The following is a 26,978-nucleotide window of genomic DNA, read 5'->3' on the forward strand; positions in this document are numbered from 1 at the left end:
GGGGCTGAAGCTGAGTCTGTGGGGGGAGGCCGGGTGGGCCTGAAGGCGGCGTGGCGGCCCGGGCTTTGTTCCCGAAAGCCCTGCGGCGAGAGCGAAGTGGTCCCGGCTGGGGAAGTGGTAGCAGAACCGCCGCGGCCCCCGCCTGGCTTAGGGGTCTGCTCGGCTCGCTTTTCCCTTGGGATCCCCGAGCGCCCCAGCTAAGACGGGGCCCTGCGTGGGCGCGGGCGACGATGTGGAAAGTCTTCCCGTGGCTTGTGTAAAGCCCGGTTCACGTGGGAGCCTGTCCACATGGGCTGTCTTTTAGGAGTTGGGCGCGAGGAAGAAGTAATCAGCCACAGCAGCAGCCCTCCTCGGAAGGGTCGTTCGCTCAAGTCCCTGTAAAAGTGACATAAAGCACGTAGTTTTTTTAAAAGCACGTTGTATATACTGGTGGGGCGGTTTTTGTTTTGGTTTTGTTTTACTTTAATGTCTTTTACACTGTTGAGTGCTCTGGTTTTACCTTGAAATTGAGTCGTTCTCCATAGAGCAAAACTAGCATGTGACAGGTTTACGTAATTAAGAACAAATAATATACTGGAAAAGATGGAAATTTAGAATGTAGTTAATTGTAATGCACTGAAAATCTTAAGACTTTATGTACTTTTTTTTTTTTAAGGGACTTTCCTACAGATGTTGAGTATGAGTCACTTGTTCTAGATTTTGGGGGGTCCATACTAGACCACTCACATCCCTATACTCGCTGAATATTCCAGTAGGGAGAGAGAAAAAGTGTCAGTGACAAGTGGTATGAAGGAAATAAAACAATATACTGGAGGGATTTTTTTGTTTTTTTAATTGCTCGATTAGCCTCAGGATGATGATTTTTTAAATGTGGAGTATATAGGATTACAACAGAAACCAACTATATTGAAATAATCAAAATATTAAATATGATGAAGTAATCCATGCTTTAGTAGAGCATTAAATAGGAAGAGTAGTTTCAGGTCTAAAGCCTTAAACTAGGACTCAGTGGTCTTTAAAGGACTTAATGTGTATGATTTTTTTTTTGGATAAACTATCAGGTACTGCATTTACTGTGGTTTTGCCTGCATTCATAACTGAAATAACTAAATTTCAGAGATTAAGATGAGAATAGTATTTTTTTTATCCAGATTCACAAAACAATATTATACACAGACTTCTGGTGAACACCCCTGTGCAGGAGTGACTTTGGTGCTACTTTAAAATAAGAGCTTCTCTTAAGAGGTGTCAAATCAGTAACTCGTGTGATGAGCTGTAATTGTTCTTCCCATTGCCAATTTATGTTCCACAGTTTACAAGCCAACATGTTTCTTCCCCTTTTTGAGCACCTGATTTTGAAGTACTTTTAGGAGGCTTCAAATTTGGTGTGCAAGTACTACTCTAGGGGTTTTTTTTTGTTTTTTTTTTTTTTAATGTTTTATTTTTGAGACAGAGACAGAGCATGAGCAGGGGAGGGGCAGAGAGAGGAGACACAGGCTCCAGGCTCTGAGCTGTCAGCACAGAGCCTGACACAGGGCTTGAACTAACTCACCACGAGATCATGACCCGAGCCTAAGTCAGATGCTTAACCTGCTGAGCCACCCAGGCGCCCCAAGGGTGTTTTGGTGTTGTTTTTTTTTTTTTTAACTGATTTATGGAGAATAGGATATAGGTGTTAGAGCAAGGGAAATTATTATAAATTATTATTAAAGGGAATTTACTTTGCTATTCACCTCCCTCAAGCTTTAGCCAGTATTGGAAAGAATTTAAGGCTTTGGAGTGAGACTTAACGATTCAAAACTATGACCCATTATTAACTAGTTTGGTTACTTTGAGCAAGCTGCTTTATCATAATCTTTTATCTATGAACTTGTGCTGAAAAAACCTACCTCATGGGTTTACTGTGACCTTTATAAATGACATTATGAAACAAAGAGCTGCAGAAAAACTTAGTTCGTTTTAACTTCTTTTCTACATACAAATGTTTCAGTTTTGCATTAGTTGAAGGACTGCTTTATGTCTTTAACTCTGATAACTTGGTTACCCCCAGAATGAGATTTAATGGTCTCTACTGGGCTTTTGCCAAGGATAGTTACCCTATTGTTGTTGTTACTTATATGTAATAATCCATAGGTTTTTTTTTTTTCCTGCCTCTCAACATTTTTTTTTAGCTTACAATTACATGTGTACATCTTGTTTTCCCTGCCTGACTAAATTTCTGACTTGGGCACATATTCCATAACTTTCTGTCACATAGTGCTCATGACACGTTATTCAGTGAATGCAAAGTTTGCTTGTCAACCTCTTTAATCAGGTTTAAAATTTTAATTGAATGTAACAAAATTTAAACTTAGTATTAGTCCAAGGAAATATTTTGGATAAAAATGTCATTCCTGGTCTCTGTAGTGCCTACTTCAATGGAAATGCCATGGGTTTTGCTTTTATCAAAAGGACATCAACACGAGTGCATTTTTTTTTTTTTTTTGTCATTAGTGCATTTTAAATTGATACAAGATAAATTACCCGGTAGAAACTGGAAGTATAGGTATTCAAAACAGAAAGCTATCCTTTTTCCTTTATAACAAATTTTATAACCCTATAAAGTCATCTCTCATTATACTATAATTCTCATTAAAAATATACTAACTTTAGCTTGGAGTTGACGTTAGAAGAATGCCCAGGCTGTCCCAACAGCTTGATGCTGCCGCCTAGTGTTTGATTTCCCTTGAAGTTTTCTTGAGCTTAGCTTCTTCACCTTCATCTTCTGAAATAAGATCTATTTAATTTAGAATTAGATTCCTTAGTGCTGGATTATATGCAGACTACAGTGGGATTTCCTCCACCTGGTTAGTGTTGCTAATAAGATGGGCATGGTCATTTTGAATTGGTTAACTTGATTGCTTTTAGCTGCTAGTTTTACAAGAATGCAGCAAGTTTTGGGTGGAGGTAAAACTGTATAATGTCAAGTTTCCCTGCAAAAATAAATGTGATATTTTTTAAAAAACAGGAGAAAGGTGTATGTTATAGGTGTATTTTTGAAGTTAGCTTTGTATATGAATAACAGCAATTTTATTCGTCTAATCTGGGTTTATGGTGTGAAAAGTAATAGAAAAATTTGTTTTCTGGCTTAATTTAGTCCCATTTAGCTTTGTACTGCCTTGACTGTACTGAAAATAAAATTTGAGAATATTAAACACATGGTGAGTGTTTTTTTTAATTCAGGTTTATTTTGAACTATGATTTAGAATGATTTCTGAAAAATCTCAAGGATCTGTAATAACCACAACATTTCCTGTAGTCCTATAAGGTTTCAAATTAGACCAGTTACCAGTATTCTCAACTACATTTTTCTTTTTCATTAATTTCTGTTTATAAGTTCTTTGAGTTGACCATGCAGTGATTTTTGAATTTTTTCCAAAGTAAGCAAATGTATTCTCAATAAAAAAGTTACTACACACAGAATATTCAAAAATGTACTCAGGTATGAAGGCAATTTACAACTTAAATTGTGAGGTGTTAAATAACAACAGCATTGAAATTATTTCCAACTGTTTAAGAAACCATACTTAATGTTTAGACATGTTAAAACAATTCTATCAAATAGTGTCAAATTTTATTTTTCTATTAAAATGGTTTTTTTGGTTGATAATACAGGGATTGGATATTTAATAGGTTTTTAATACTTGATTTTTTCATGTTAAAAGATGTTATTAGGGGCACCTGGGTGGCTCCGTCTGTTGAGCGGCCAACATTGGCTCAGGTCATGATCTCGCGGTCCGTGAGTTCGAGCCCCGCGTCGGGTTCTGTGCTGACAGCTCGGAGCCTGGAGCCTGCTTCAGATTCTGTGTCTCCCTCTTTCTGATCCTCCTCTGCTCATGCTCTGTCTCCCTCTCTCAAAAATAAGTAAACATTAAAAAAAAATTAAAAAGATGTTATTAAAATGGAGTGGTGGTGGTGGGTGGCAGTGGTTACAGGTTATTAGTATAGGGATAAAACCTAACATATTCAAGTATTTAAATTATTTTAACTAAGAGTTAGTGGTAGATGATTTTATAATTAGCTAATTTTATGATTGTATTTTATAATTATTCATTATATTGTAGATCTTTTACTGCTGAAAGGGAGATAGGAAGTAATACTTGTCCTTGCATTAACATTTCTAACAGCCGTGTTTACACTTAATAATGTATACCCTACTTTTGGGGACCATCCATTCCATTCAAAAAAGAGGTTTTGGGGGATTAGAAAAGTAAATCAGAATGTTGTAGGAAGTATCTTTATCTTACTAACATAGTAAGATTATGTCATGGGACCAGAAATAATAAGAATTACTATGAACTACATATCGAAGAGTTATTTTTAATCCTGTAGTGATTAAGACTTGTCTGCCATTGATCACTTCAGTTTCTAGATTTATTTTCATTCATAAGAAATTAGGAAACCTAAATGGTCTTCAGTTGTAGTAATCATGAAGATGTATGTCCCACTGTCCCATTACTTTAATGTCTGTAAATAAAAAATAGTTTCAGTGCCCTCACACCCATAAGCTTTTTTCTGATTATTTCACTTTACATATTCTGTGAATTTTTGAGTTTTAAACTAGTGGTTTCCCCTACAGCTGTCTGCTGAATTTGTAATTTAAAAAAATGTATAGATTAAGTCAAGTGTCAACAAGCTATGGCTCACGCACCAAATTAGCCTGCTTTTGTAAATTAAAGATTATTGGAAAACAGCCTCTTCATTCACTTAACGTATTGTGTATGGCTGCTTTTGTGTCAAAATGGCAGAATCGTGTACTGAAGAGTCTGCACTGCCCGCAATACCTAAAATGTTAATTATTTGAATAGCTTTTTTAAGTCTGCCAGCCCCTGGATCCAGTTCTTAATATTGTGTAATTATTTGATGTGTTGCTGTTATTTAAAATAGTTAAATTTTCCTAGAACCTATGTGACTTAAAAACTGGTAGGAAGGCATTCGAATAGAAATTTGTAGGTAATGATGTGAGTTCTCATGTGTTTTTAACCTAAATAGTACAAATGCTTTTTGTTTCTTGTCCTTGCCATGTTTCCTCTATATGAGGATTAGCGCCTTTCTTATGTTTGGTGTTGGAATATGAAGCCTTTGGCCGTCAACCTTGGGTTACCACCTAATTCTGTCAACCATTTCTTAGGTAGCATCTCTTGCAGTTTACCTTCTCTAATTTAAAAGGTGATAGTGTCTTCCTTGTATCTCCTTCAGAACAGAAAATGTGCCGTACTGATTTTTATGCCTTAACTCTTTTTTCTCCTCTCCCCTCCTGCCTCTGATAAAGTAACTTTATTTATTGTATACTTATAGGCCTGTGAACAAATGTTTTGGTATAATAACTCTGAAGATGAATCATTACTTTATTCTGATTATATGCAAAGAAGTATACTTTGTGCTATGTGGTTTTTTTTTTTTTTTTTAATTTTGAGAGAGAGAGTGTGTGCTCACATGCGTGTGCTGAGGAGTGGCAGAGACAGAGAGAGACAGAGAGAGAGAGAGAGAGACAGAGAGAGAGAGAGAGAGAGAGAGAGAGAGAGAGAATCTTAAGCAGACTCTATGTCCAGTAGGGAGTCCGATGCAGGGCTGGATCCCATGACCCTGGGAACATGACCTGAGCCGAAATCAAGAGACAGGCGCTCAACCAGTTGAGCCACGCAGGCACACCTGCGCTATGTTGTAGAGGAACAGAACCTTTTGATGGAGGCGGCTGTGGAGAGATTGATTTTATATGCCTTATCAAGATATATAGAATAATATGAGTAGGTATTACATTATGAAACAATGAGATCAGTAAAACAATGTTAGAAAAACATATCTTGTGTAATTGTAATGTTTATTACGTGACTGTAAAATTATATAAAAATGTAGAAAAATTAGGTAGTATATATTCTGTATATTATAAAGTAGTGAGATCATGTTTTCCATTCTAGTGTATCTTTTTTAGTGTAGAATTTCAACTGACTTCATAACTTGTTAATGTTTGGAACACACTTTTTAAGATGTTTGTTTTAAGTTAGGATACTCTTAATTATTTTCAAATGAAGTGCCAGTGTAAATAGAAAGTTTATTTTCAAGAAAATAATCATACAAATCTAATAAAAATGAGGAAGGAAGTCAGAAAGATCTGCTAAAATCAAATAATTGTAAGATTTTGGGAAAAAGGTGCTCTTTAAATTCAGTGTAGGGGTACCTGTGCCGCTCAGTCAGTTAAGTGTCTGACTTCAACTCAGGCCATGATCTCACGGTTCGTGGATTTGAGCCCCAAGTCGGGCTCTGCTGACAGCTGAGAGCCTGGAGCCTGCTTCAGATTCTGTGTCTCCCTCTCTCTCTCTGCCCCTCCCCTGCTCATGTCCTGTCTCTCAAAAATAAACCAACATTAAAAATATTTAAAATAAATTCACTGTGATATGTAATTTAATTTACAATTTATAAAACAAACATAGCTTTTCCTAGGAAGATTTTTGCCTAAATACAAGTACTTGAAAATTTATTGAAGATAAAATATAAACTTTCTTAGTTAACAAATAAGTATATGAATATTATATGTTAGTTCACTTGATGTTTTTTCCCTAAAAAAGAAACAAATTTAGGGGTCATGTTAATTTTAATTGTAGGTGTTTTGTTTTGTTTTGTTTTAAGGAAGAAAATACTAAAAATAGAAAAAAAAACTTCTTAAATTTTAGAAACCATTGAAGAAATTGAAAAAAATTCATAAGTTTCATTGCATGTATATGAAAACATTTATACAGGAAAGGGAAAACATTGTAATCAAATAAAGACACTGCACAGAACTGAAGATATTTTTTTGTAGAATATATGACCAAGTCATATTATTTAAAAGCTCGTATATGTTGGTAAGAATATTGAGACACCAGGAATAATTATAAAGTACAGATAAAAATAAGGCAAAATCTTTTATTCCAAAATTAATAGTACCAAGTACTAAAGAGAATGCAATGATCATACTGCTGGTGGCAGTATAACCAAACTTAATTTCTCTAGAAACCAATTTGGAAATATGTAACAAGACCTGAAAAGTGTTAACATTTTTTTGGTAGTCTTTCCCTACATCTTGGAATTGCCCAAGCAAGTAACCAAAATTAATAGCACAAATTGAAATTATAATGATTGCGTATTGTGATTAAAACTCTACAAACAAATGCTTGTGAAACTCTTGAAACTGTAAGTAACTCATTTTCTTCCACATGTGACAAAATGTGATTTTGTTAACAGAAGCTTAAGATTTATAATTGCTGGCTTTTATTTTTAGGTTTTTTTTTTTTTTCCTTTTTTCTTCTTCCCCAGTGACTAATTGCACCTTGAGTGATTGCAATTCGGTTTATTTAAGCATATTTTTAGTTTTATTCAGTCAAAGTTTTACGTGAATATAAAGTATTAAATAGTCTGTGAGGATTTTAGGGAAAAGGATAAATAAATCAGTCCCTTGTCTTCCTTCTTTTACATTCTTCTGCCTAGAGAGACAAGGGACTTCTTTCGTTTCATTAGTTGATTATCTTGCTAATTCACTGCTATGTCTCCAATGTGTCCATTAATTCTTGTTGATTTTCAATTTAAGTCATTTGTTTAGTGAAGGATGAGGATTTAGCACTCTTCCTCCCCTCTATGTACCTTCTCCCATTTTCTACATCCCTTTTTTTTCAGTGCAATTATCCTGTAATTTTGATTTAGAACATTTATATTTTAATGACTATAAATTTTATAATACACAGCTATTACAATAAACTTATTTTTTCTTTTCTGCACAACTATGTTTTCCTGGCATTATTATTAATTTCTTTCTTTTTTTTTTTTCCTATGTGCCTGTATGTCACAAAATCTTTCTCAGCTCTGTATCTAAATGTAGCTTTGTAAGAAAGGGAATGTGCCCTAGGATGACTGTTTATAGAATGATTTGTAGTTTTCTTATATGTTGGACATTGTTAAACCTGATAATAAAGATGGATTGATAATTGATAATGAAATCGGTACTTTGCTACTAAAATTAATATCTTCAGTATTTGAATTACATTTTTGTTAAGATTTTATTAAATGACAGAACTGAATCTTCACTTTGTTCAACAATTAAAAGGACCTTGATGGCTTAAAATAACTAGAAGCACACCTAAAATCACACAGAAAGCTTCCATGGTGGGGATGAAATAGCCTGCGCGGTCAGCATCATTAAAAAATGGTATAAAAAAATGTAAGAAAAAATGTTGTAAAAAGATTGCCCTGGACATTCTGTGTTTTTTTTTTGTTTTTGTTTTTGTTTTTGTTTTTTCCTGTCTTCATGGAAAGGAAGGATTATTTTATTGGCAGTGCTTATGGATAACAAGCTGGTGCAAAATAAAGGACATGTAACAGTGATACAAAGGAAGAGTCAAGATGAATGTGGTGATAAAAATTTGAGAGTGGCAATGACTATTCTTAGAATGAAGGCAACTGCCAGTGGTGATGAGTCAATTAGGTGTGTGTGCCTCATTCAGGTCCTAAGGTTAACACTCTACATCCTCTTCATGCTGCATGTTATGTTGGTTTATATGCATTTGGAGTGAAAGCGGTTGAAGTCCGTTTACTTCAAGGGTAACTAAAATCATAAACATTTTGGTAGCTTCAAAAGGCATCACGGTATTTTGTGACTGGTAAAGGCCATTACATTTACTAATGTCAGATCAAATATTTGTTCTTTGTATTCACAAGCAGCAGAACAGACACAGGAGTATCATAGGTGGCTTTCAACAGCATGGTTCCAGGCTCCCTGTAATGAAAACTTGAAAAGCAGAGACTTGAGATAGACTTGTTTTGACATCAGTAAGAAAATGTAGGTTTGCACATGAATGCTTAAATACAATAAAGATGGATTTGATATGTTGATGCCTGGTTTGGTACATTGAATGAAGGCTCAAATATATTTTTTTTTAATTTTTAATGTTTATTTTTGAAAGAGAGTGTGAGTGGGGGAGGGGCAGAAAGAGAGAGAGACACAGAATCTGAAGCAGGTTCCAGGCTCTGAGGTGTCAGCACAGAGCCCAACATGGGGCTCAAAGTCACGAACTGTGAGATCATGACTGGAGCAGAAGTCAGACGCTTAACTACTGAGGCACTCAGGCACTCCAAGGCTCAAATATTTTTATTCTTTCTCTCTTGGTAAAAGTTATTGAAATGGTAGCAGCACTGAATTATGCCCAAGCTCAATTATAGCATGCATCTAACTTTTTGTATGTATGAATCTTAGTGGAAATATCAAGAGATTGTTGGAACTGTGCTATTTTGGGAAGAGCTACATTGGCATTCCAAACTAAAACTATGGCATTAGTAGGTTAGGTATCTGGTGAAGGGAGGAATGAAAAACAAACCTTGAAGCTAGGACGATTTTGCTCTTCTTGTTGAGAACTCATTACTGAAGTAGATTTATACCTTGAGAAGTTATTTTTTTCTTCTGCCTTGAAAAGTTTCATGATGTCAATGAAACTGGTATGTTGTGATGATTCTTTACTACTCAGGTTCTAGTGAATTGGGTGCCTCTTGTAATCTTGAATTGGTCTTGGATGTGCTAATGCTGCGTGTGCTCTTGAATATTTTTGCACTTGATCTTAGCCAAAAGGCCGAGAAGCAATTGAATATTTTTGATAGCACTCTTTAAAGGAATCAAAACAAAGGGACTTTTTCTCCCTGCTTATATACTTTATGAAAGTTAAGTGAAAGATACAGAGTCACATCTAGTGGTAGTAACACTGTAGGTTAATGTGCTTAATTGTTTTACAAATTTATATATACTTGTTTTACAACCTTTTATATGCATTAGTTCAATTGATGGATAAATGTAGGTGCTTTCCCCCATTTTGCAGATTAGAAACAGTGACAGTACTGGGATGACTTTAGAGGCAAAGGTTTCTGGCCCCTGGTTCTTTACTATGTACAAAAACATTATTCAACGGGAGTATAGCAGAAATGTGACTTAAAACTGGATCCTTGTTATATTACTGTTAATGCTACTTGCACTTAAATAGCATTTAACATCAGTGAAATGAAAAACGTTTAGAGGTCTTACCACTTAAAAAAAAATACACATTTTACTTGGTTGTCATAATTACTGTGAAATAGAACAGGAATTAATATCCCCACTCTTTAAATGGTAATTAGACTTACAGAGGTTAAGTAATTTGCCCAGCAACTCACAGCAAGTGAGTTGGCAGAGCCAGATCTCTATTTTTGACTCCTAGAGTTGTGTTTCTGCAGTATGCTAACAGTCTCATTGCTTCTCAGCCATTTTGTGTGTACTGCTGTTGAATCACAGAGGGAAACTAAATTGTTATCTGACTACCAGTATTGATAAAGATTAATAAAGTCATTCAGTGGTATAAGTGTCAGTTCGTGTGATTCAATAAAAATAAAACTAATTTCTGCCATTATTTAAAGAAGTCCTGTAATGAAACCCGTAAAAAAAAAAAAAAAAAAATGAAGTCCTTTATAAAATTGAGATACCATGTACATTTATTAAGTGGATTTTCACATTGTTAACTTTAAAGCATGATAAATTTATATAATCCAGGTTGGGTGTTTTAGTGATTTTTCTTTTGTTTTCTCCTTCATCGATCTTCAAAATACCAATCTAGAGCATTGAAATGGCTAGTTTTAAAACCTTGCTAAGCAATTTATAGTATTTTTCTTATTATTTTGTGATTGTGTTGTGTGCGTATGTATGAGAGAACAAACAGATACAGATCAAAACTTTGGATTCTTTCATTTGGTTTTCATTTTTCTTTTAAAAAATACCAGCTTGAGTATTTTTTTTTTTGAGTATTTTTTTTAAGTCAAATGTTGAGTGATCATACACAGGATATACTACATTAGTTGGCCTTTCCAGTAACAGCAACCTATTGTTGCCAATAGAATTATTTTAGTGTTTATTAGTTATTTTTCTTATGTCAAGCAATCATTTTGTTAACTAATCTATTGATCATCTTATTGACTTTGTAATATTAACTGTAAGTAATAGACAATTTGTTTTCCCTTTAAAAGTGTTCTGGTAGGATACACTGGTAATTATCTCAATGTTCTCTACGTTATTTAAAAATTTTTTTTTTTTTAACGTTTATTTATTTTTGAGACAGAGAGAGACAGAGCATGAACGGGGGAGGGTCAGAGAGAGGGAGACACAGAATCTGAAACAGGCTCCAGGCTCCGAGCTGTCAGCACAGAGCCCGACGCGGGGCTTGAACTCACGGACCGTGAGATCATGACTTGAGCCGAAGTCGGCCGCTTAACTGACTGAGCCACCCAGGCGCCCCTCTACGCATATTTTAAAATATGCTGATGTTGTACAGAGTCCTAGACATTCAAGTTAGAGGACTATCACAAACTTGAACTATCACCTTGATCATGTTGTATATCTTCTCTGGGTCTTAGATTTCTGTGTGTAAAATAAGACTGTTTAGCTAGTATACTTAAGTATCTTTTTATCTTAAAGTTTCTATGGTTCTGTTATGTCTGCCTATATGAAATAAAGTTAATTGTCTTTAGACAAAATATCTATAGAAATATAATGTTAGCAATTAGTATATATTTCAGAGTTTGTTCTTGATATAGGTGTTTTATTTAAAAATTTAAAAAGTTGTAATTTGGCACTTTATTCAGGAAAAATTATAATTGAAAGCCTATAATTAAAGATGTTTGTAAGCTTTTATAAAAGAGCTTGGTATGGAGATTATCAGCCCTAATTACTTATGTTTCTTTTAAGTGTAGTCATATAGTGTTTTTTTTTTTTTTTTTTAATATATGAAATTTATTGTCAAATTGGTTTCCATACGATACCCTAGTCATATAGTTTGTTAAGTAAGATCCTTTGGTTACCAATAATACCTTTTTTCTTTGTGGTTAAGAAATGGATTTTCTCTTACATTATTTTTAAGTGCATGTGACACTGGTAAAATTAGGTCTATAGTTTAAGTTATGTAAGTATCAGTATATTGGTTTTGAAAATGTACTGTTATTATATAAGCTGTTATCATTGGGAAAAATCAAGTGAACAGTGCATGGAAACTGAACTGTTTTTATAACCTATTATCTTAAATTATTTTAAAATAAGTTAAAAAATAAATTTGTCTTTGGAGATGTTTAAATATAGGTCTGTTTCTACAAGCTGTATATTGAGGATTTTACTAATTGGAAATTGAAATACACTTTTTTTTTAAGGTTTTATTTTTAAGTAAATTATATAGCCAACATGGGGCTTGAACTCACAACCTCCATAGCAAAGGTTGTGCGCTCCACCCACTGAGCCGGACAAGCGCCCCTGAAGTATATAGTCTTTATATATACTTTACATAAGGATTTTTAAAAAGTATATATACTTTACATAAGGATTAAAAATTGTTTTCTCTCAAATAAAACATAGCTCCAGCAAAGTACCCAAATGTTAAGTATAAACTTTGACAAATTTTCATGAAGTGAACACACCCATGTAACCAGCACCTAAGAAATAGAGCATTAACAGCAGCCCAGAATTCCCCTCATGACTTCTCCCTGCCACTTCCCATACCGAATTACAACCACTACCTTCACTAAATATATAGTTCTGATGCTAATGTTGAAATATTAGTGACTTTTACAGAAAAATATTGGTAGATCTCATTTTTATTTGCATTTAAAGCAAAATATTTCCATGAGAAATTGTATAATTGATTAGCACAGTGATTGTTATTTAATTGTGAATTAACCTGAGCCTTACTATAGAAATTATACAATGATGGAATATTTAAACTTTTAACCAATCATATACTGGAAATCAGTAACAGAAGATGAAATGAAAATTGAACGTGTAATGGCAACTGCTCGCTGTTCAGAATCCATTCATCCTTTCTGGTGCAGTAGGATCATTCATAGATGTCTTACCCAGAAGGCTTGGGTAAACAACTAGATATATTTGCTGAAGTGGAAAACTAACACATTGTCAATGCACAGAAACTTAGAAAACTCCAAAACACACAAAAAAAGAGGCAATAGAATATCTTGGCTTGGGCAAAGCTGAGTCCTACAAAGGCCAGTACTTAGGGTTGAATGATAAATGGACTTAGGCGACATATCCTCCATTCCTGTCTTGACAGAAAGGATCCTCTTTTTGCTGTGGTTAGAAAAGGATCCTTAACCTCCATGGAATGCTTGAGAAACTCCTGGATAAGTTGTGGTTGAGGCTATATGTGCCAGTCTCCTTAGAGCTGATTGAGGCCATGTGACTAATTTCTTGCTATTGGAGTATTAGAAGTGATACATGCAATGTCTGCTTCATTTGCTGCTTAAGAAGAAATTTCTGTACCTGGACTTCACTTTTTTCTGTTTTACTAATGATTGGAATAGCACTCATGTAAGGCTGATGTATCTGATTGATTGGAGTGGAGGTGCTCACAGACCTGGAGCAGTCATCTTGGACTGTTTTGTTGTTGTTGTTGTTTAATTTGTTTATTTGGGGCGGGGGGGGGGGTAGAGGCTTCACGCAAGTGGGGAGAGGGGCAGAGAACAAGCAGGGAGGGAGAGAATCCTAAGCAGGCTCCACGCTGTCAGCACAGAGCCCAGCACGGCACTCAAGATCCCATGAACTGTGAGATCATGACTTAAGCCAAAATCAAGAGTTGGACGCTTAACCGACTGAGCCATCCAGGTGCCCTGTGTTGGACTGTTTTTGACGGAGAAATAAACTTGAGTGTTTCTTAAGCCATTGCCCTTTTGGGAGAGGTTCTTTGCAGTAGCTGTTTGGTCTATGCTAACTAATTCATACTTCATCCAAATGACTCTCAAAGCACACATTTGCTGTAGCAGTTCTGAACTAAAGTTGGAAAGTTTATGAATGATTTAAACACATAACACAGGTTTAAAATTACATGTCACTCATGTGCTTGCATTCCTATGATCTCTTACATGTAAATAATTAGAGGAGTCAAGATATTTAGAATTCTTGGCAATAAATAGAGTACTATACATTTAAAACATGACAAATGAAAATTTAAATCTCACATAGACCATCTGGTTTTTGTGTTTCATGTGAAACTGGTAACCAAAGAGTTAATGGGACTAGCAAGCACAGCTGCAGCTTTTACCCAGACCTTTTATTTTGTTTGTCTTTAAATATCCCTGACTCTCCTCTTTGAGGGAGGCAGATTTGAGCCTTCCTCTCTTGTCGCCTTGTCTCCTTGTTTGACTGCCTTTCAAATAAACCCTTTCCTGGCTGTATACTCAGTGTCTCAGTGATTGGCTTTGCTGTGCATTGGGCATATGAACTTGGGTTCAGTTACAAATTTGGCAAGCCAACCGGGTGCTCTTTGCCTCTGGTTTGTTGGTCCCCAGTCAGTAATAGAAGTCTGATGACAAGTCCAAACAGCTTCCTTGGCTCTTTTTCCTGGGGACCATCCCCAGAACCCCACCCCAACAGGGCACCATTGACTTTTGGTGCTTAATTTAGCCCTTGTGGCAAGGAAACCATTTTTGGTTTGGACGGATGTCTGTTGGTAAGTGCTTCATGTGCCATGCTTGGCCTGTGAGCTTATTTCTTCCTTCTCTTTGGTTTGGCTTCAGTATTTTTCTCTCATTTGATTACCTCCAAGTAGGGAGTTTTGGTTCTCTTAACCTTTTCTTGCTTAAAGAATGGCTAACTAGGAAGTCATTTGGTTCTGTTGGTGAAGCCTTACTTTTGAGGAGGAACCAGTGCTCACAGAGGTACCATGGACTTCATTTGATTTGTTTGTTGCTGCAGCTTTTGGTATCTTTGGACAAAACTGGCCATATTCTACTTGGAAAATGGGAAATGACAACTCATTTCCCACATATAGACCTTTGGGTTGTAGTCTCCAAAATTGGGCAATGTTTACTTATGAATCTATGGAAAGAAAAAAAATCATCTTTTTGTAACACTGCTTGGCCACAATATTTATTTGACTCCAGAGAAAATGATTAATTAATGGACCCATAAATTATAATACTATCTTCCAATTAGATTTGTTTTTGTGTGTGTGTGGGTTTTTTTATTTTAAGTTTATTTTGAGAGCGAGAGAGAGAGTACATGGGTGAAGGAGGGGTGGAGAGAGAGGGAGAGACTCCCAAGCAGGTTCCACATTGTCAGCATGGAGCCTCACTCAGGGCCAGTCCCATGAGTTGTGAGATCATGATCTGAGCCAAAACAAAGAGTTGGATGCTCGATGAGTCTTAATGTGGAAGTACCCCATATTTGGAATTGGTTTTTCTATCTGTTAGAAATAAGTTTTTTAGATTTATGGTCTAAATTTTTAAACAGAGGTTTTTCTTTATCTTCAAACTGCCTACAAAAAACCCTCTGTATTTGCCTTTAGAATCTCGTTGCCGCCTTGGCTAAATAGATAAGTTTTGTGATGATCTGTAATCCTATTTAAAAAACCAGTTTTTTAATGTTTATTTTTGAGAGGTATACAAAGTGCAAGCAGGGGAAGGGCAGAGAAAGAGGGAGACACAGAATCTGAAGCAGACTCCAGGCTCTGAGCTGTCAGCACAGAGCCCTACACGGGGCTCAAACCCACGAACTGTGAGATCATGGCCTGAGCTGAAGTTGGTCGCTTAACTGACTGAGCCACCCAGGTGCCCCAGATCTGTAATCCTATTTTAAGCGTCTTCTTGAAAACCTGATATTTCTATTTTCCCAAATTCAAGTAATTAACTCCCTTCCCTTCCCTTCCTTTCCCTTCCTTTCCCTTCCTTTCCTTTTTTCTTTTCTTTCAGAGAGAGTGCATGTGCCCGCAAGTAGGGGAGTGGGGGGTGGGGGAAGAGAGAGAAAGAGAGAGAGAGAGAGAGAGAGAGAGAGAAAGAATCCCAAGCAGGCTTCACACTCGGCACAGAGCCTGATGCAGGGCTCAGTCTCACAAACTGAGATTATGACCTGAGCCAGAATCAAGAGTCAGATGCTCAACTGACTGAGCCACCCAGGTGCGCGCCCCCCCCCCCCAATTCAACTTCTAAATGAAGTCTTTTTGACTAATGAGTCTAGTTTATTTGGTATATCAAAGTACATGAGAAGCATTATCAAAGAAGATGATAAACCTTCTTAGGTTATATTGTATAGGTAAATGCTATAGCTGTTCCAGAAATTATGTAAAATTCCTAGTGAATGTTTTCATATATCCTCATATAATGTCATCACTTGTAATTTTAATTACCGAAGTGTCCCAGAATTTCCTTGTTAATTGCATTGTAATGACAAATACCTGATACCTTTAAGAGATCATAAAATTAAACCAAGAATTCCCAGAACTAGTGAGAAAACTGCATTGTTTTTTGTGGAGATGAGGGTGACTTTAGAGAGAAGTTATGTTTCAGTAGTGCACCTTGGTGGATGTTAGATTCCAATTCTGATTGACTATCTTTGTTGTTTTCCTATAAAACTGGTCTGGATCCTGAATTCTTCTGTTTTTCTCAAATGTCTGGCTAAGACCCTCCAAACTAACATTTCTAATTTTCTCCTTTTCTCTTCACTTGGAATCATTGAGAACTAAAACTGCCCTTTTTTTCCGAAGCCCTGCAAACTGAAGCTAGACACTTTGAGGTATACTTCAGAGAAAATTGCCACAACAGCTCATGTTTAGACAGTCTTCATGCCTGTTACTGTATGGGCCACTCAGATCACCAGAGATATACAGATAATTGAGCAAGTTTATTCCAGCTGTCCTCATTTGACAGATCTGCTGTTGGAACATCCAGATCTTAAGATGTTCACAGAAGCAGTTTTATGGATCAAGGATAAAGAAGAACACTGGATGCAGTGGTAACCTATCAGCTATTATTCATTGCCAAGATCACCAGAAATTAGACTGCTTGATTGCTCAAGGGAACAGGTGGGCCTATCAAGCTGCCAAGCTGGCACCTCAGAAAGATTCCAAAACCCTCTGTAATGGCTTTAGTACGAGACATAGACTTAACTAAGTATCAACCCCAGTACTCTTCTGAAGACCTAAAAGAGGTGGAGAATGGGATTTTGGACACATTACTGGCATTAAAGCCAGCTGGAAATAAAATGAACAGGAGATAATCCTTATCCCAGAACATCTCATGGAAAAAATAGTCATATTCACCAAAGCACCCCACATGGGTGAGATTGTTACTTTTCAGTGGATCCAGAAGTACATTGTGGGTCCCAATCTTTAGAGAACCATCAAAAAGTCCAAAATGTGACATTTGTGATGAAAACAATCATAAGACTGGGCCCCCACCATTTCTAAAAGGTGTACCACTTAAGAGTTATCAAACCTAAAGAAGACTGGCAGGTAGACTTTACTATGATACTACAAACAACAAGTGATTTTTGATATTTGCTAATATTTGTAGGCATCTTTTACAAGTTGAGTTGAACTTTTCCATGCCATTCAGAGAAGGCATCGGAAGTTATCAAAACACTGCTAAACAAAATCATTTCTAGATTTGGATTGCTGCTAACAATTTAGAGCGACAATGGAGTGGTATTTGTGGTGAAAGTCACATAAGCAGTGTCCAGTGCCCTGGGCATTAAATAATGAAAATTACGTGCTTCATGCAGAAACAGAAAATCAGCTGGGAAAACAGAAAAATGAACCATATGCTTAAAAGAACCTTGGCAAAAATTTGCAGAGAAACCAATTCAACTTGGGGGATAAAGTCTTGTGGGTTGCCCTGCTTTGGGTAAGAGTGGCCCCTAGCAATAAGCTTGGCTTAAGCCCCTATGAAATGTTGTATGGAAGACCCTTTCTACATCCTTTTTATGACTTAAGAGTTCCTGATGGGAACACTATGGATACTATCAGGTATGTTCAATATTTGGGAAATACTTAACCGATATACATAAGTTTGCTTCCAGCAGGTTGATGTGTACCCCACAGATGTTCACTTATACCACGTGATACCTGGAGACTTGGTGTTATTAAAGAGAAGCACTCAGAGGACCTTGTTGGACAGGACCTTCTGCAGTGCTGTTGACCATCCATTCTTCAGTGAAACTAAAGGGAGTTAAGCCATGTATTTATCACTCAAGTGAAGCTGGTTCCATAAGAATCCACAGGTTCCCTATACCCTGTTGGCAAAGAGAACATTGAAAAGAACGCTCCTTGGATCAGTGAGCCTCTGAAAGACCTAAAACTACTAGTTAGGACATTTGGTTATCAATATTTTGTATTTTCAAGTGTTTGCAACCTCTCAAGCTTGGAAAGATAATTCCACCATTAGGATTTCTCCGACATTGGTCAAGGCTGGCAGTCTTTCTCACTGTTGGATATACCATCCTGAACCCAGCACAGAGTACCACCACAGCAACCCAGTAATAATGCCTATAACTAACCTTTCTTTGCTCCTTTCATGTAATTTGACGCTCTCCATCAACTTAGAGTCAGGTTCATCAAGTCATTCAATTAACCATACTTCTTGGTTTCAAATGATACCTCCAGTGAGTCTGCAGAATGAAATTATTAATCCTCCTGAATTAACAGGAGTGCTTTGTGCATCCCTAGGTTACAATTTGTATGTGGATAGGAATATGTTGCTAGGGGAACCAAAGTACAAAAAGTCTTGGTAATGCAGAATGTTGGGTTTCAGTTGGAATGTTGGAACTAAAGAATATTTCTAAATGAGTGCGGAAAGGTTCTAGTCTACTAACTCCGGTCTTTGCCACATTTCAGTTAGAAATAACTAGAGTGGTCATGGTCCTAGTTCCCTTGAGAACGAGGAATGGTAAAAAGACAATGGGGTTGAAACAAGTAACCATAGGTTAACAGGACTAGTAAGTGCAGCTGCAGCTTTTTACCCAGACCTTTTTTTGTTTGCCTTTAAACATCCCTGAATGAGGCTTGCTCTCCCATCTTCTTGTCTCCTTGTTTGCTTCTCAAATAAACCCTTTCCTTGCTGTATACTTGTTGTTTCAGTGATTGGCTTTGCTGTGCTTTGGGCATACGAGCTTGTCTAGCGACACATGGAGTCATTTATTTGATGTTGCCTGATCAGAATACATGTAGGTTTTATTCCCACCACTGGTACCTGTTGACAGAGATAATATGCACTGAATAAACCACAAGACATTTACATATCTGATGAATGGAGCAACGTTGACTAAAAATGTCCTCTTTCACTAGCATCTTCTGGTGGAAAATCAAAGTAAACTGCAGGGAGTATAACTGTCCTCTTTCTGCTTAACAGTGATTGTCTTCATTACTCATGCCTTTTCATTAGTGCACAAGTAAAATTAATATATTTTAAATGGTGATTTTATCCATGAGACTATATAAGAAACTGATGTGTTTGGATTAAAAAATAAAAAATCAAACTTAATGTAGTTTGGCAGTTAAAAAACATTATAGGCTAATTGTTCTTTAAAATTCTTAAGCCACATCTGTCACATAATTCTATCTAATTTATTTGGGAAACTGTAACATTCATTTGACTGAAGTATCATATTAAATAAATGGGAATGTTTGATTTATTTATATTGATTGTAGTTCTCAAGCCTTAGCCATCTGACTCATTGACTGGATAAAACATTGCTGATCCCTACCTTCAGAGTTCCTGATTGAGTAGGTCTGTGTAGGGTGCAAGGATTAACATTTCTAACAAGTTCCAAGGTGACCGTGATGCTACTTCTGCTCCCACAACCATACTTTGGTTACATGGAGAGAAGTTATGTGAAATCCTTTCAAACTTAAGACTACATTGAAGAATATTACCTGAATCCCATTATGCTCCTCTAACAAAAGTAAGTGTTTTGTGACCGTGTTTCAGGCCCCCTCCTCCCTTCTTAAGAAATAAAACTGCAGATGCAGTGCAGTGCATTTGACTCCCCTCCTCTTCCTGAAAAGTAACCATTCCAGAGTGTAATCATCCCCATGATAGGTTCTTGCTACCTGTATATATACACCCTAAAAGTAAGATGTTCTGCATGTTTTTAATTGTGTTTAAGTGATAGGATATGTATCTTTTTGTAATTTATAAATTGTTTCTGGGATTTGTGCATGTTATATATTCCTTCGTGTTCGTACATTTATATAACTGCAGTGTAAGTTTTAATGACATAAATATACCACATTTATTTTATCTGTTCTTCCACTGATGGGCATGTAGGTTTGTGGCAGGCACTAATGATTACATAATTGACTGCCATTCTTTATCTTACCTCCTTTTAAACTTGCTGTTAAGTCCCCATGTTCTGTGAGCACTTCCTCTCAATATGTAGGAGAGAGATCTTTCCATTCCTAAGGGAATGAATATGTTTGTCTAAGTCAATCATAGTAATTTCTTCCTTTACCAGTTATAGGTTTTGGCATGGGTATGTCATACAGTCCTGTTCAAATATATGGAAAGAGAAATCTGGGATAGACTTTAGGGAAAGATTTTTCTCCCTGGGTAAGAAGAGACATGAAGAGAAATCCTCCAGTTTTGAATATAGTTGTACGAGGATAGAATGGTTGTAGCAATAGCAGTTCCTTGAGACTGCAGGGACAAACCTGACAGCCTGAGTTTTTGATCATGCAATAATCCTGGAACGACCCATTTCTCCCAGCTTTTTATGTGAAATTTTCCTTTAGTGTTCTATTATTTATATAACCAAAGCATCCTGTCTTAAGGTAGTTCTTTTTTATTTATTTATTTTTAACATTTATTCATTTTTTTTGAGAGACAGCATGAGCGGGGAAGGGGCAGAGAGAGGGATATACAGAATCGGAAACAGGCTCCAGGCTCTGAGCTGTCAGCACAGAGCCCGACACGGGGCTCAAACTCACAAACTGCGAGATCCTGACCTGAGCTGAGGTCGGACACTCAACCGACTGAGCCACCCAGCGCCCCAGAAAGCTTTTTCATTTAAATACATTATGTATATAGAAAAGTACACAGAGTATAAATACAATGAATTATCACAAAGTAAGCATATTTGTGTAACCATTACTCAGTTACCTCACTTTCCTATTCCAATTATTGCCCTCTACCTACCTTTCAAAAAGTCATCGTTGGGGTACCTTAGCTGGCTTAGTCGGTAGAGCATGCATCTCTTGATCTCAGGGTTATGAGTTCAGGCCCATGTTGGGTATTGGGTATAGAGATTACTTCAGAGTAAAATCTCTAAGGAAAAAAAAAAATCATTATCTTGGTTTAGTTTTACTCATTTTTAACTTTATATAAATAGAATTATACACTACGGTCTCTTTAGTGATTGCCATCTTTTGTACAATCTCATGTTTGTGAGATTTATTTGTGTTAATGTGTGAAGCTGTAATTTCATTTTCATTCCTGTATAGTATTCTGTTGAAAGATTATTCTGTTGATGAACATTTGGCCTTTTTTTTTCCTGTTTTAAGCTATGATAAATGATGATTGTGTTAATTTTCATGTTCATGTCTTTTGGTGTCACTGTGTATGCATTTCTGTTGAACCATATACCCAGGAGTAGAATTGCTGTGTGAGTGGATATGCTTATGTTTAACTTCTGGGGGATCTGTCAGACATTTTTCCAAAAGATACCAATGTATGGTCAGTCCCACCAGCAGTGCATTACCTACACCATTTGTATTTTATTCATTCTGGTGGGTATATAGTAATACCCAAGTGTGATTTTCATTTGTATTTCGCTGATAACTACTGAAGTTGAGAATCTTTTCATATGCTTAGTAATTTGGCTGTCTTCTTACAAAATGCCTGTTCAGACTTCCTGCCTATTTTTCCATTGAATTGTCACATAATTTTCATGTTGCCTTGTGGAAATTCCTTATATATTCTTGACTGGTAACATGGTGATAATCTTTTCTCAATCTGTGACTTGCCTTTTTTTATTATTAAGATTTATTTTTAAGTAATCTTTACACCCAACATGGGGCTCAAACCCACAACCCCAATATCAAGAATTGCATGTTCTACCATCTGATCCAGCCAAGCACCCCCCTCCCCCCCCTTTTTTTTTTTTTTTACAGATCTGTGGCTTGCCATTTTTCATCTCTTGATGAAATCTCTTGATGAGCAGACCTTAATTTTAATTGTACTATACTTTATTGTTTTTCCCTTTATAATGTTTTTTATGTTCTATCCTGAAGGTCTTTTTTTTTAGTATATATATTGCAAAAGAATATTTAATGGCATGGGGAAATACCATTTAATAAGTGGAAGAAAGAGCCTGTAAAACAGTATGATCTCAAGTTGGTAATGCTACATTCTCGATCTGGCCCCTGGATTACCATATCAAAACTGGCGGCCATCCCTGCCCCCACATGCACTCCTTATGCCCTTACCCTGCTCTGCTCTTCAGTTTCCTTACTACCTGCTAACATAGTCTACGGTTTTTTTTTTAATTTTATTTTTTTAATTTACATCCGAATTAGTTAGCATATAGTGCAACAATGATTTCAGGAGTGGATTCCTTAATGCCCCTACCCATTTAGCCCATCCCTGCTTCCACAACCTCTCCAGTAACTCTCTGTTCTCCATGCTTAAGAGTCTCTTAAGTTTTGTCCTCTATCTTGAAGGTCTTAATGGTAGTTTGCTGAATAAATGTTCTAGTTGTACACTTTTCAGGACAGTAGCCAGTAGCCACATGTGGTTATTGAACACTTGAGGTGTGGCTAGTCTGAGTAAAGATGTTCTGTAAGTGTAAAATGCATGCTGGATTTCAATGAACATAATATTAAAAAAGAATATCAAAATCACATTAATAGTTTTTATATTTATTACGTGTTGAAATCACATTTTGCATATATAGGGAGTTAAATATGAAAATGACCTTTTTCTAGAAAATTTTAAAATTACATAATTGACTCACATTGCATTTCTATGTTCTAGAAGTGTGCTATCCAATAGAACTTTCTGTGATGATGGACATGTTCTATATCTATACTGTCCAATATAGTAGCCATAAGCTGAAAGTATCCATTGAGCATTGAAAATGTAGTGAGGGTGATTGAGAAGCTGAATTTTTGTTTTTTTTGTTTTTGTATTTGAGAGACAAAGTGTGAGCAGGGGAGGGATAGAGAGAATCTCAAGCAGGCTCTGCACCGTCAGCACAGAGCCTGACTTGGGGCTTGAACCCACGAACCAGGAGATCATGACCTGAGCTGACGCCAAGAGTTGGACACTTAACCGACTCAACCACCCAGGTGCCCCTGAGAAGCTGGATTTTTAATTGTAGGTAGTTTAAATGTAAGTAGCCATCTGTGGGTAGTAGCTACCATATTGAACAGCACAGTTCTGGACACTCTATTGCTTTAACATTTATTGTTTGAGATTTAGGTTTATAATCTGTCTGAATTGATTTTACATATAGTGTGAAGTAGGAGTCAAGTTTTATTTTTTCTTTCAGATGGAAATCGAGTTGACCAAGCATCAAGGAAGAGAGAATCTTTATTATTTTTAGACTGTTCTTTGTTTGTTGGGTATATTTATTTGTTTGTTCTTCCATCAAATGCCACACTGTCTTTAGTTGCTGATAGAGTAAGTGTTCTTGTTCTTCATGAATGTCTTAGTCATTCTTGGACTTTACTATTGCCACATAACTATAAAAAGTACCTCATCAATTTTCAGTTTCCTTTGGGATTTTGATTGACATTATTTTGGCTCTATATAACATCCAGTCATGAATATGATATAGTCATTTATTTAGGTCTTTCACTTGTCTCAGTAATATGTGATCTTTCAATTATGTAAAGGTCTTGCACATCTTTTGCTAGATTTATTCCTAGTCATTTGGTACTGTAAATGATACTGTTTTCTAATTTTAATTTCTCATTATTGCTAGTGTATAGAAGTAAAATTGATTTTAGGTTATTGTCTTTATATATGGCAATTATACTGAATTAACTTATTAATTTTTATAGATTCTTTTGGATTTTTTATATACCCAATCCTACAATTTGTGAATAATGACATCTTTCTTTCTTTCTCTTTCTTTCTTTCTTTCTTTCTTTCTCTTTCTTTCTTTCTTTCTTTCGAGAGAAAGAGAGAGAGAGCACTAGCAGGGGAGGGGCATAAAATGAGGGGGAGAGAGTCCCAAGCATTCTCTGCACTGTCAGTGCAGAGCCTGATGTGGGTCTCAGATGGAGGAACCTGTGAGATCATGACCTGAGCCAAAACCAAGAGTCGGATGCTTACCTGACTGAGCCACCCAGGCGCCCATCTTTCTGGTTTTTATACATTTTATCATTTTATTTCATCTTGTCTTATTGTACTGCCCAGGACCTCAAGAACAGAGATTAGCAAACTTTTGTAAAGGACCAGATAAGAAGGAAGCCAACAGTTTCTGTATAAATATATAGTAGACTCTTACATGTTGTGCTTAAAGGGAGTCAGAATTGTCTTATAGATGGAGTCTTGAGCAATTTGTACTAATTTGAAGGGTTGTACACATTTGATAAAAGGGGCCATTTTTATAGGGCATTGAAGAAGGAAAGAATGATTTATAGTCATGAAAGAAATGTGGTAAAACATTTGCCTAGTGGATTAGCAATTTCTGGAGAGTTTATGATTATTTTGAATGTGTCTAAGTATGAACTAATACTTGCCTCTCTTTTTAAATCCCTTTAGGAAAAATAGAAATGAAGGTACATATGCACACAAAATTTTGCCTCATTTGTTTGCTGACATTTATTTTCCATCACTGCAACCATTGCCATGAAGAACATGACCATGGTTCTGAAGAACATCACAGACATCGTCGTGGGATGACAGAATCGGAGTCAAGCAAATTTTCAGTGCTGGATGCTGAAAATGAAAAAAAATATTACATTGAAAAACTTTTTGACCGTTATGGTGAAAATGGAAGATTATCCTTTTTTGGTCTGGAGAAACTTTTAACAAACTTGGGCCTTGGAGAGATAAAAGTTGTTGAGATTAATCATGAGGATCTTGGCCACGATCATGTTTCTCACTTAGATATTTTGGCAGTTCAAGAGGGAAAGCATTTTCACTCCCATAACCACCAGCATTCCCACAATCATTTAAGTTCAGAAAATCAAACTGTGACTAGTGTATCAACAAAAAGAAACCATAAGTGTGATCCAGAGAAAGAGACAATTGAAGTATCTGTCAAATCTGATGATAAACATACACATGACCGTAATCATCGCTTATGCCATCACCATTGTTTGCATCACCACCTAGATCATAACACCACTCGCCATTTTCCCAATGATTCCATTGCTCACAGTGAGCGTGGGGAGCCTAGCCATGAACCTTCAACAGAGACCAATAAAACACAGGAACAATCTGAAAGTAAGCTACCAAAAGGAAAAAGGAAGAGAAAAGGGAAGAAAAGTAATGAAAATTCTGAGGTTATTACACCAGGTTTTCCCCCCAACCATGATCAGGGTGAACAGTATGAACATAATCGGGTCCACAAACCTGATCGTGTACATAACCCAGGTCATTCTCACGTACGCCTTCCAGAACATAATGGTCACGATCCTGGTCATGGACACCAAGATCTTAATCCTGATAATGAAGGTGAACTTCGACATACTAGGAAGCGAGAAGCACCACATGTTAAAAAAAGTGCAATTTATTCAGCTGCTACCCACAAAGATCATAATGAAGATGACCGTCAACATGAGGTAGGTGTGAAGAGATGGTTGCTCCATAATTCTCAGATAATTGTGGACTATTTTAGGTAAAAAGAGAAGTAACAATGGAGAATAGTCAATCGTATTCAAACTTATTTCCAGATAATGTTTCTGAACAAAATACTTTAAGATCCTAAAATCAGATTAAAGATTTTTATCTGGATTTTCACTTGTGTTATTCTCAAAATTGGGTCCCTCAAATGTAAATGTTCAGAGGTTGTTAGAACTCATATTCATTATTTTACTTTCTTGCTTATGACTTGTTTTGACTTCCCAAGTTTTCATTTTGTTATTGTCAGTTGGTTTCTAGATATTTGAAAATTAAAGTCTCTTGTGTTCAACCTGTCCTGTTGGAAAGTGACTAGGCATTTTCTTTACATAATCATTAACTTAATGAATTAACTACAGAATGTTTCCCTGTCATTGATGTAGCTCCAAAGTCAGGTGTTTTGTATATATGGTAGGTTTGTTTTCTGTATGTCACTTTATGATACAGAGGGCCTGCTGCCTTAAAATTAATCTTCTCCCATGCCCTTTGACAGATTTAGGGTGAATGCAAAAAGATAAAATAACAGGAAAGTCCACTAGTAATGGGATGGTTATGTTTTCTTTTAAAATATTCATGTTCTTTTAAATACTTCCACGTTTGATTTGTTCCTTCCTGATTTTCTTTTTAACTATTTGCCTCATACACATTTTGTTTCATTAAAGGTATATCAACATTTTTGTTTAATTTTTAGTACTCTTTATTGTTAATAAGTTGAGAAAATTTATTTTTATTAATTTATTCAATTAATAAAGTTGAATTTATTTGTTGCTCATATGTATAAAAAGCAGCACCATTTAATATGGAAAATGACCCTACCGTTTGCTGTTTCTGTTTCTATTATGAAATATGTTTTGCATCTACGGAAATATCTTTGTGTTTCTTCCCTGGATAATCAGATATTGATTTTAGCAGTTATAAACACTGATTTTAAAATCACTTCTATTTAAAAATAAATAAATAAAGTCACTTATATTTAAAAATCTTAGTGTATTTGTAAAGAAGTGCTTTTATTTATTTATTACTTTAGATAATATCTTAGAATCTTTTGTTGATAATAACCAGACATTATCATATTCTTTCTACCAGACTTGTGGGGTCTGCATCAGTCAAACATGTTGTTTTATATCTTCACAGGTCTGATGCATGTTGGGAATTTTCTTAGGATTTCTAGAAATGTTCTGTGCACTAGATAGAGTAGTATCTCACATTAAGACCTGAGAAGAAGCATTTTTTTGTTTGTGTGTTTTGATTTTGTTTTTTATCCCATAAAAAAAAATCATATAATGAGGTAGCAAGTCAGTAACAAGCATACAACCGAAGTGTGTTATGTGTGGGGG

The 26,978-nt window shown here is 36.0% G+C and overlaps 1 protein-coding gene and 1 long non-coding RNA gene across 5 annotated transcripts in view; one reads left to right on the forward strand and one right to left on the reverse strand.

Annotated features, from left to right (window-relative positions):
* The window catches only part of SLC39A10 (solute carrier family 39 member 10), a 151,141-nt gene that overhangs the window by 84,795 nt on the left and 39,368 nt on the right, over positions 1–26,978 (forward strand). For all 4 annotated transcript variants that reach the window (XM_042949528.1, XM_042949527.1, XM_042949529.1 and 1 more), the window contains one exon: positions 24,559–25,583. In XM_042949528.1, coding sequence (XP_042805462.1) covers positions 24,570–25,583 — 1,014 coding nt within the window. In that variant the 5' untranslated portion in view covers positions 24,559–24,569. The remainder of the gene's footprint in view (positions 1–24,558; positions 25,584–26,978) is intronic.
* LOC122226423 lies at positions 294–18,745 on the reverse strand. Its single transcript, XR_006205624.1, has 3 exons — positions 18,350–18,745; positions 500–573; positions 294–375 (listed from the first exon to the last, which is right to left on the reverse strand). It is a non-coding gene; the product is annotated as an uncharacterized LOC122226423 (long non-coding RNA).

Source organism: Panthera leo, chromosome C1 (assembly GCF_018350215.1).
Source record: "Panthera leo isolate Ple1 chromosome C1, P.leo_Ple1_pat1.1, whole genome shotgun sequence".
In the NCBI taxonomy this organism is placed as follows: domain Eukaryota; kingdom Metazoa; phylum Chordata; class Mammalia; order Carnivora; family Felidae; genus Panthera; species Panthera leo.